General features: G+C 47.7%; 1 protein-coding gene and 1 long non-coding RNA gene across 2 annotated transcripts; one reads left to right on the forward strand and one right to left on the reverse strand.

Moving 5' to 3' along the window:
- Positions 1-4,588: 4,588 nt before the first annotated feature.
- LOC123182054 (uncharacterized) lies at positions 4,589-6,450 on the reverse strand. Its single transcript, XR_006491997.1, has 4 exons — positions 5,938-6,450; positions 5,663-5,860; positions 5,334-5,420; positions 4,589-5,147 (listed from the first exon to the last, which is right to left on the reverse strand). It is a non-coding gene; the product is annotated as an uncharacterized lncRNA (long non-coding RNA).
- A 2,628-nt stretch (positions 6,451-9,078) lies between these two features.
- LOC123169979 (scopoletin glucosyltransferase-like) lies at positions 9,079-10,777 on the forward strand. Its single transcript, XM_044587830.1, has one exon. The coding sequence runs from the start codon at positions 9,079-9,081 to the stop codon at positions 10,564-10,566; it is 1,488 nt and encodes a 495-aa protein (XP_044443765.1). The 3' UTR covers positions 10,567-10,777.
- Positions 10,778-11,399: the final 622 nt, after the last annotated feature.

The following is an 11,399-nucleotide window of genomic DNA, read 5'->3' on the forward strand; positions in this document are numbered from 1 at the left end:
GGCTAGCAGATGTAGGGGAAAGTAGGTGTAACTGTCCGTCCAGAGTAAAGAGTTAATGTTTCTGAAAGACTGTATCGGTCATCCGTTTCTCAAACATCACGTAGTGCGAGAAATCCAACGGAGGAGATCGAGTCTTGTGGGGAAAAGTGCGCAAACCTCTGCAGAGTGTACAAACTAATCATGGTTAGCCGTGTCCCCGGTTATGGACATCTTGAGTATCTGGTTCTTGGATTATCATGTTGATCTCATCACTCTAAATTAATTTGTTGGGTTATTAATACTACTTAATTGGGATTGAGTTGGGGGAACCTTCTCAATGTTTAACAACTACCATGATAGTTAAACAAATTATATTCCTTTATTGTAGGGAAAAATTGGCTTTTCGCAAAACATTGTAACCATAGAGCCTCCACCAGCCATATATGCATGTAGTGATAGCTTTTATTCTGTTCATTGCTCTACTGTGTTACATTGCCAGCATATTCCATGTGCTGACCCGTTTCGGGCTGCAATATATCATGTTGTAGACTTTTCAGACGAAGAGTAAGGTGCGCTAGGTCGTTGTCGTGCACTCAGCTATGCCGTTGGAGTTGATGGACTCACTTTATCTTCCAAGCCTTCCGTTATTATCTTATTTAGATGGCCTTAAGCCATATTTATTGTATTAAGTTCTCTTTTGAGACTATCGATGTAATAAGTGTGTGATTGCTACTCTGTTATAAATCCTTCGAGTATTGTGTGTGTCAGCATTACCGATCCAGGGATGACACTTATGCATAGAGATTTGACCGTCTGAGGTCGGATCGCTACAACTATATGATTCACGTTCGATATTTCGATCTCCAGTGTTCTGAGGACATGTCTGTACATGCTAGGCTCGTCAAGTTTAACCCAAGTATTCTGCATGTGCAAAACTGTCTTACACCCTTTGTATGTGAACGTAGAGTCTATCACACCTGATCATCATGTGGTGTCTCAACACGACAAACTATCGCAATGGTGCATACTCAGGGAGAACACTTATAACTTGAAATTTTAGTTAAGGGGTCATCTTATAATGCTACCGCCGTACTAAGCAAAATAAGATGCATAAAAGATAAACATCACATGCAATCAAAATATGTGACATGATATGGCCATCATCATCTTGTGCTTTTGATCTCCATCTCCAAAGCATCCTCTTATCCGTCGTCACGGGCTCGACACCGTGATCTCCATTGTTGCGTCGTGGTCGTCTCGCCAACTATTGCTTTTACAACTATCGCTAACGCATAGTGATAAAGTAAAGCAATTACATGGCGTTTGCATTTTATACAATAAAGAGACAACCATAAGGCTCCTGCCGTTTGCCGATAACTTTTACAAAACATGATCATCTCATAATAACATATATCACATCACAACATGCCCTCCAAAAACAAGTTAGACGTCCTCTACTTTATTGTTGCAAGTTTTAAGTGGCTGCTACGGTCTTCTAGCAAGAACCGTTCTTACCTACGCATCAAAACCACAACAGTGTTTCGTCAAGTTTGATGTTTTAACCTTCTTCAAGGACCGGCCGCAGTCAAATTCGATTCAACTAAAGTAGGAGAAACAGACACCCCCCAGCCACCTTTATGCAAAACTAGTTGCATGTCTGTCAGTGGAATCGGTGGCCATGTAAGCTTGATCTGGGCCGCTTCATCCAACAATATCGCCGAATCAAAATAAGACGTTGGTGGTAAGCAGTATGACTATCACCGCCCACAACTCTTTGTGTTCTATTCATGCATATCATCTACGCATAGACCTGACTCTGATACCACTGTTGGGAAACATAGCATGCAATTTCAAAAAAATTCCTACGCTCACGCAAGATCTATCTAGGAGATGCATAGCAAGGAGAGTGGGAGAGTGTGTCTACGTACCCTCATAGACTGTAAGTGGAAGCATTTCTCAACGCGGTTGATGTAGTCGAACTTCTTCACACTTCAACCGATCAAGTACCAAACGCACGGCAGCTCCGTGTTCTGCACACGTTCAGCTCGGTGACGTCCCTCGCCTTCTTGATCCAGCAATTTGTCGAGGTAGTAGATGAGTTCTGTCAGCACGACAACGTGGTGACGGTGATGGTGAAGTGCGGATATGACCGTGGGAGTAAACGGTGGAGGGGGCGCCGCACACGGCCAACAGTTGATGTTGTGTGTTCTAGGCGCCCCCTTCCCCAGATATATATAGGTGGGAGGGGGGAGGCCAGGAGGCGCTCAAGTGCTGGCCGCCGGCCCCCTTGGGGCTTCCTTGCCCTGCGCCCCCTGCCATATTTGACGGATGGGGAAGGAAAGAGGGGGCGAGATAGAAGGAAGTGGGAATCCTAATCCACACTTGCCTTTCTCCCTTCCCCTTTCCTTCTCCATCCCTGGCCGATCCATATGTGGGGCGCACCAGCCCCTTGTGGTTGTGGCTGGTGTGTTCCCCTTTTGGCCCATCAGGCCCATATCTTTTGTCGGGGTGCCCGAAACCCCTTCCGGTGACCCGATAAGTACCCGGTACCCCTCGAAACACTTCCGCTGCCCGAATACCATCGTCCTATATATCAATCTTTACCTCTCGACCATTTCGAGACTCCTTGTCATATTTGTGATCTCATCCGGGACTCCGAACAACATTCGGTCACCAAATCACATAACTCATATAATATTATATCGTCAACGATCGTTAAGCGTGCGGACCCTACGAGTTCGAGAACTATGTAGACATGACCGAGACACCTCTCTAGTCAATAACCAATAGCGGAACCTGGATGCTCATATTGGCTCCTAGATATTCTACGAAGATCTTTATCGGTCGAACCGTTATGACAACATACATAATTCCCTTTTCCATCGGTATCTTACTTGCCCGAGATTCGATCGTCGGTATCTTCATACCTAGTTCAATCTTGTTACCAGCAAGTCTCTTTACTTGTTCCGTAATACATCACCTCGTGACTAACTCCTTAGTTGTTTGCTTGCAAGCTTATGATGTGTATTACCGAGAGGGCCCAGAGATACCTCTTCGATACTCAGAGTGACAAATCCTAATCTCGATCTATGCCAACTCAACAAACACCTTCGGAGCTACCTGTAGAGCATATTTATAATCACCTAGTTACGTTGTGCCGTTTGATAGCACACAAGGCATTCCTCCGGTATTCGGGAGTTGCATAATCTCATAGTCGAAGGAATATGTATTTGACATGAAGAAAGCAATAGCAATAAAACTGAGCGATCATTATGCTAAGCTAACGGATGGGTCTTGTCCATCACAACATTCTCCTAATGATGTGATCTTGTTATCAAATGACAACTCATGTCCATGGTTAGGAAACCTTAACCGTCTTTGATCAACGAGCTAGTCTAGTAGAGGCTCACTAGGGACACGTTGTTTGTTTATGTATTCACACATGTATCAAGGTTTCCGATTAATACAATTCTAGCATGAATAATAAACCTTTATCATGAATAAGAAAATATAGAATAACAACTTTATTATTGCGTCTAGGGCATATTTCCTTCAGTGGCCACCTACAGATCAGGAAACAAAGGAACAAGAAGATGGGTTTCTCGCATAAAAGTAACTTCTGCTGCATTCATGTCCCAAGACCAAGCAAGAATGATGGATTATACCTCCTCCATCTCATGATGGAGTTCAGAAGGGATCACCAAAAGCTTCACATGACAAGCAGAAATGATGATCATATCCGCAAGTGGGTAGAATATCATGGGGAAGCGGATTATAAACTTAGAGATGACTTTTTTCGCATCCAGAGGGACATTGCGACGATCATCATGAAAGAAGTCGTCGAAGAGAAGGGGATGCTCCACCACGGCCCTATATCGTGAGCTGACGTCCGAACTCGCATAGGCATGCAACGTCAGGACCTCGCACCGTTCAAGAAGCTAGGGTGCATCCTCGATGATATGGAGGATGGAACTTCTAGTGATTTACGATGCCGATGATGATTATATGTGTTGGTTGAACTTGTATACTTTCTGTAGCGATGAAACTTTGTGATGTCCACGGTCCCTGCCGAACTTGCGTAACGCTACTTTGTTAGTTTGGGTACGATGACCTGCATACCTCTTGTTAATTAGTTTGCGTACTATGAAACTATGTTGATTATTTATGTGTTTGCTATATGTTGCATCTAGTTGCTAACCCTTTCTTTTTCATGTTGCTCAACTATATTGTGTTGCATATGATTGTACATTCTCTTGATGAAGATGCATCTCGAACAGGTACCTAGATTCTTGATGGCGAAAAAGCAGTGCTATGTCGTGTACAAAAGGTTCCGAGAGTGTACGACAAGTGGCCTGAGTGTCAGGCGCAAGTGGAGGGGGTCTCGGGCGCCAGCCATAAAGGCTTCAAAAGCAGACAAGAAGCAGAATCTAGTTACTTGAGGTTCACGCTAGCGCGAGAGAGGACTCATAACCGCCTCATGTACTGCATAGTTCTGCTCTCACTCATAGTGATAGCTCTTCTCGCGTATATCATTGTTTAGATGGAAGACGATGTAGAGTTGCAAGTATTCGAGACTTGTATCGCTATTTTTGAGATGATGACGAGAGACCACTTTGTGTTGGATGATGATGACATGATTTGATGAGACTATTTGTATGTACATGCTATGATTACATTTGTATGTGTATGATGTGCTAAAGATTATTGTATAAAGCCTGTTCAAATACAAAAAAATATACAGAAAAAAAATCAGAAACTAATAAAACTAGCAGTAGCGAGGGGAATAAAGTTAGCAGCAGCGTACTCTTAGCAGTAGTGCGGCTTACTTCAAAGCGCTGCAGCTATTAGCTAGCAGTAGCGCTTTCCTGTAAAGCACGCTACTGCTAACCATGTATAACAGTAGCGCGTGTTGACCCCCGCTAATACTATAAGTTAGCTATAGCGTCGTATCAGTAGCGCGGGAGCCCGTGCTACAGATACACCTAAGACCCGCGCTACTGGTAGGCTTTTCCCTAGTAGTGTATATATCTAACCTCGATTTTCTGAAAGGTGGCCAGCAGCAGCTTACTTGAGTTGGCTTTGCTCACAGTCATGCTTACAAGCTTAAAGCCAAGACACCGTGCGAACAATGGAAATGCAACTCCTGCACCATTCTTGTCCAAGACATACTGCAGAAGAATAAACGAGGAAAGTGAGAATTATCTAGTAATGGTTGACCCATTCTATGTGAGTTAGGAACAATAGTGTGATGTTACGATACTGAGATGTAGTATGTTCTTAATAATGGACGCAACTAAAGAGTAGAAGTGAATAACATGTCTGAAACACACAGAAGCTACCAAATAGATAGATACCCGAAACACTTTCTTAATTGTCTCAAAATACGGAGCCTGCTTCACAGATCCACCAGTAAACAACACACCATTCACCAAACTGAGTTTCTGCAGTAAAAGGGACAGAGGCAAAACTATCAGAAATTACTACCAACGAGATAAGTTGCAAGTAGCATTGAGCAAGCAGGGGGAACCAAGTAACCAACAGGTGATCTACTGCCCTGAGATCAAATGACTGAAGAACACAAACAATATTTATACTAGTCAGAGGCATGATAGGCTAACTGTTTAATCTAGATCTTTTCTGAACCTATTTCATCTTGATCGAAAAAAGATTTAGAGTAACATACGCTAGTTAGACAGTGAGTGAACAAGTCACCATCCACCATGCTATTCGTTCGATTGGTCATTCCTAATGTGCTTTAAAACTGGAGCAATTTTAAGTGATCAGAACAACCAAATGTTCTGTTTCTGCAGTGTTAGATAATGATCCCCGGTCGCTTCCGCATCATCACGGCGCTACCCCTCCTAGCCGACTTCAGCACCACCTGGAAACCACCAGAAAACCAGATGAATTTAGCACAGGGGACGGGAGGGGGTGGATCCATGGGGGAGCGTTACGTACCTCGTGCCCTTGTGGAAGATCTGGATGAGGCAGATCCATCGATCTGGCCGTGTGAACACTGGATGTAGATACAAATCATTTCTGCCCTTGTTCTTGCTCCCACGACACCAGAGCAGAGGAAGGATTGCAGCCATATGTGTTTGGGAGACAAAGGAGGCCGGTGGGGAGTGGGCAACGCTGAGCCGCCTCCCTTGTTGGCATCCATTCCTCCCCACCTTCTCTGACCGATGTTGCGGTCCTCCCCTCCTCCTCGCCATGTAGGGAGATCACACTGGCGAGATCCCTCGTTCCAGGGAAGTGGCACGGGAGCCGACGCCCAGATACGCCCCATCTTCTTGCTCAGCACCAAGACGGAGAAGAGGCTGAGCGGTGTCCCGTGGATATTCTTGAGGGAGAGGGGGTGACAAGTGCGGAGAAGAGGAAGAGGAGGAGGCGGTTGTGGCTGACAGCGTGTGGGGGAGAAAGGCGGAGAGGAAGACGAGCGACCCATTGCGGGGCTGCCTTCGTTGGGAAGGAAAGGATCCAATAGGGTTGTACGCCAACAAGGAGGAAAGGATGGAGAGTTGCCCTCTCTCGTCATTGGCCACGCCGCACAGTGCGCCTCCGCCCACATGGCACACGCGAGCAACCCCCCTTGATGCGTAGCTTACTGTTTTGGATGCGTGCACCAATTGTACAATCTGATATTGTTGCCGAGCAATATAAAATTAAGCCCCGCTTAGTCACAATGGTTCAACAAGACCAATTTAGAGGCACTGCATCAGAGGATGTCGGCATGCACTCACATAATTTTACTGAGGTGTGTGACATGACACATATTATAGACAATGAACATGATGCCTTGAAGTTGCATCTATTTCCTTTCTCCTTTAGAGGAAAGGCAAAAGAATGACATTCTAGCTTTGCCTAGAGTAACTATAACTTCATGGACTGCTTGTTGTAGCAATTTTTATCTTGTTTTTATCCCTCTGAAAAAATTATGCAACTTCGTTCACATATATCTGGTTTTAAGCCAAAAGAACGTGAGCCACTAGCGCTTATGTGGGATCGCATGAAGGAGGCTATAAGAAACTGCCTCAAACATGGGATGGAAGAATGGTTAATTCTTCATTTGTTTTATAATGCTCTTAATCCCATGTCAAAGACTATGCTTGATACAAGTGCAGGAGGAACTATAATGGGAAGAACAATTGAAGAGGCCAAGAAGCTACTTGTATATGCAAGAAATACATGTCCAATGGAATGTAGAAAGGTCTACCACAAGAAAGATCAGTGCTATCTTCGAAGAGAAAGATGAGGGACTAACCACAAAGATAGATGAACTCATCAACACCATAAGAGGTAAATATTTATGCAATTACCGAAGGTGATATTAATGATGTTTACTTCATTGCTTGCAACAATTGTAATTTCAATTGGAAAAATAATGGTTATGCTCCTAGGACATTGTATCCAACTAATAACGGAGCACCCAATATTTTTAGTGGAACGAGCAACGGTAATACTTGGAAGAAACTCTCAAAACTTTTATCACTGCTCAAAGTGAGCAAGATAAAATCTTTATCGATATCTTGAAGAATCATGATAATATGCTCAGCCAAATGACCGGTAAAATTGACTGACTCACTAACGATATGCATGCTTTAGAGGAAAGAACTCGTAGCATGGAGGCACAAGTCACTAAAATTGCAGAGAGCCAAATAGTGATGCTAAGTTCGCTGAAAAGGCAAAACCTAATCCGGTTGAGAGTGTCAAGACGATGAGAAGTAGCAAAGAAGCTGCAGAGGGGCTCGACAGAAGCCATATACCCAAAGAATCATACTCTGCTGCAGACTTCATAAAAATGGTCGGACTACTGTTATGCCTTTTGCAAATTGCTCATCAGCACGCGGGTGGTTCGACGCATCAGCATACAACCATAATCCATATTTTTTTACTCTTCCCATCATGGATACCGGAGCCACACTTCTTGAACCCATGCCCAACAAGACAACAGAAGCTACAGAATCGTCCGAGCTTCTCATGGCGCACAAGATAAGCTTGGCATGCTTTTCCTCTAAGAATACTCATGTACTTTGTGAGAGGCATTCACACCTCATACCGTACCCGAACACGTACATAGTCACCACGGGTATTCCATAGTCGCATATCCAGGATCGCCCTAGCGTCTTTCATGAGCTTTCCACTATTCCTTTCTTGTAGAATCCATTCGGCAACTTGTGTATTTGCAACCATATCGACATGAACATAATGCTCACATCCTCAGCTTTGCTAAGATGTCGTATGGGTACATCAGTACCACCCAATTTCTTAACAACCAAGGGCCCCGATACATATTCTCTTCCAATCGCCCAAGCACAATGCTTGGGACAACGAAAAGATTTGGACCAATTGGGCGGAAGCGAACCTCCCGCGCTAGGTTCAAGCGGCACGCATGTCGCAGTGAACGCAGCCTGGCTAAAAGTTTTCTAAGTGTGAACCCTAGCTAGGGTTAGCCTTAGACGCTCTCATTGATATAATGATCATCCTCATCTATCTCCAGATCATCAAAGTCTTCGTCATTGAGTTCTAACTGCTCGAAGAAATCGACCAGATCGGTCTTGACGGCGATCACGCCGCCGCTGGTCTTCGATTGGGCATGAGACACGGTCGAGAGGGGATGGATTGGGGATGGGGGTAAAACTCGCTGGCGGGGTATCGTCAGAGAGGTGTAAAACCCTAGGCGCGGGCGTAAGGGAATCTTGGTTGTTGTATCTTTGTTGAGTGACTTTTTCTTTCAACGAGACAGATAATGACTTTTGTCATCATGATATTATCTGAACGATTGCACACTGAATAGATACGCTTATGACTCAGTACCAATGGTACAAACAAGTGAAACAATTTTTGTTCGAACTCTTGCATGTACGTGAAGGTATCAAAATCTCGAACGGCGCTTCCAAGCAACTTGGATTCTAGTAGACGGAGATCACCAAGCCAGAAGCTAGTTCTCCTTCCTCTCTACACGGCTCTCTTCTTAATTGCTCCGAAACTATGTACGTACGTATCACTCCTATAGCCTAGGTCCATCTCTCAAACTCATATCCGTACTCTCCTCCGCGCCGCAGTATATACTTCTGTCGTCACAGGAAGCAGCTAGCCATGGCAGTCAAAGACGAACAGCAGCAGGCGCCGCTGCACATCCTCTTCTTCCCGTTCCCAGCCCACGGCCACCTCATTCCAATCGCCGACATGGCCGCGCTCTTCGCCGCCCGCGGCGTCAGGTGCAGCATCCTCACCACGCCCGTCAACGCCGCCATCATGCGCTCGTCCGTCGACCACGCCAATGACGCTTTCGCCGGCACCGACTCCCCGGCGATCGATATCTCCGTCGCGCCTTTCCCTGACGTCGGGCTCCCGCCGGGCGTCGAGAACGGCACGGCCATTAAGTCCCAGGGCGACCGCGGCAAGTTCTTTGAGGCGGCGCAGCTGCTCCGGGAGCCCTTCGACCGGTTCTTGGTTGACAACCGCCCCGACGCGGTCGTGTCCGACAGCTTCTTCCCGTGGTCCGTCGACGCCGCCGCGGAGCACGGCGTCCCGCGCCTCGCGTTCCTCGGTAGCAGCATGTTCGCGCTGTCCTGCATCGACAGCATGCTGCGGCACGACCCGTTGGCGACTGTCCCAGACGACCCCGACGCCCTCGTTTCCCTGCCGGGCCTGCCGCACCGTGTCGAGCTGAGGCGCAGCCAGTTGATGGACCCCGCGAACGAGGCGGAACACTGGGGCTGGGCATTCTTCCAGGGCCTGAATGCCGCGGACCAGAGGAGCTTCGGCGAGGTGTTCAATAGCTTTGACGAGCTGGAGCCGGACTACGTCGAGCACTACCGCACGACGCTTGGCCGGCGCGCGTGGCTCGTCGGGCCGGTGGCACTCGCCACCAAGGACATGGCTGGGAGAGGCACCGACGCGCTCTCGCCGGACGCGGACAGCTGCATTGGCTGGCTGGATATGAAGCCGGCCGGCTCGGTGGTGTACATCTCCTTCGGCACGCTAACCAGTTTCTCGCCGGCGGAGCTGCACGAGCTCGCACGCGGCCTCGAGCTCTCAGGCATGAATTTCGTGTGGGTGATCGGCGCCGCATGCCCAGACTCTTCGGAGTGGATGCCCGAAGGCTTCGCCGAGCTGACGGCACACGGCGGCCGCGGGTTCATCATCCGAGGCTGGGCGCCGCAGATGCTCATCCTGAACCACCCTGCCGTCGGCGGGTTCCTGACGCACTGCGGCTGGAACTCGACGCTGGAGGCCGTGAGCGCCGGCGTGCCGATGGTCACGTGGCCGCGGTACGCAGATCAGTTCAACAACGAGAAGGTTATCGTGGAGTTGCTCAAGGTGGGCGTCAGCATCGGCGCCAAGGACTACGCGTCATGCGTCGAGGCCCACGAGGTGATCGGCGGCGAGGTGATCGCCGAATCCATCGGGAGATTGATGGGCAACGGCGAGGAGGGCGACGCCATGCGAAAGAAGGCCAAGGCCCTCGGTTGTAAGGCGAGGAGCGCGGTGGAGGGTGGTGGATCTTCCTACAATGCTGTTGGCCGGCTGATAGACGAGTTGACGGCCCGCCGGAGTTCCGTGAAGGTTGGAGTTCCGTAAAGAGAAACTCTTGCTCTCTGCTTCTCGGGAGGCACAACTCATGTCATGCCAAGTCAAGCTATAGCATGGCTCCAAACATGATACATACCATGGAGGACGTCCAAGTCTTGCCGGCTTGGCCTGCCGCCATGTTTCGTTACATGGAGATGGAGTTTTCTGTTTCGGCATCTCACAGACTTGTGACACTGAAACTCTTCTTCTTCTTTTTATAAATTGGGAAACACTTTGTTTGTTTTTGTGAAAGTAATGAAACTCTACACTTTTGTTTCCTTTTATTTTACAATTTTGTACTTCTGATCATGTGAATCTACTCACAAACTTGCTAACCTGCCATATTCATGCATATATATGGAGCATGTGTTTCTCAAATCTTCTGAAATATGAAAAAATTGGAACTCTGAAGTCTGAAGTCATTATCTTACGGAAAAAGCTTACCTTCACCCGACCGATCACGCGCGCCACGTCCGCCGGCTCCGCACCTGTTGGATCGTTTGTTGATCGGACGGATGAGGGCATCCCCGCTTCCGCGTCACGCGCGTCCATTTTTTCTGAAACAGAGCCCTTGTTTCAGGAAAGCATTTCTGCAACTGGCAGCTCCATCGTCTCGTGTCTCTGGGAGGGCGACGCTTCTGGATTTGGGAGGCCGGCGGGCCAGCGGTGCAGGGCGTTGGGCAACCGGGCATATCCAGTGCGGTGGCGACGGCGACGGGCTTGTCCGTGGCCGACGTCGACTCCAGCAGGTATGGATCTAAGATCCCCCATCCCTTTCCCCCCGCATTCTGGCGATTCTGTAGGCGTTCATGGAGGTTCTCCCCGGTGCGGCTAGATCCGTA

The sequence above is a fragment of the Triticum aestivum genome, chromosome 1D (genome assembly GCF_018294505.1).
Source record: "Triticum aestivum cultivar Chinese Spring chromosome 1D, IWGSC CS RefSeq v2.1, whole genome shotgun sequence".
Taxonomy (NCBI): domain Eukaryota; kingdom Viridiplantae; phylum Streptophyta; class Magnoliopsida; order Poales; family Poaceae; genus Triticum; species Triticum aestivum.

Bases quoted from the DNA above. Each gene is read 5' to 3' on its own strand.
- LOC123169979 (XM_044587830.1), top strand. From the start codon at position 9,079: ATGGCAGTCAAAGACGAACAGCAGCAGGCGCCGCTGCACATCCTCTTC.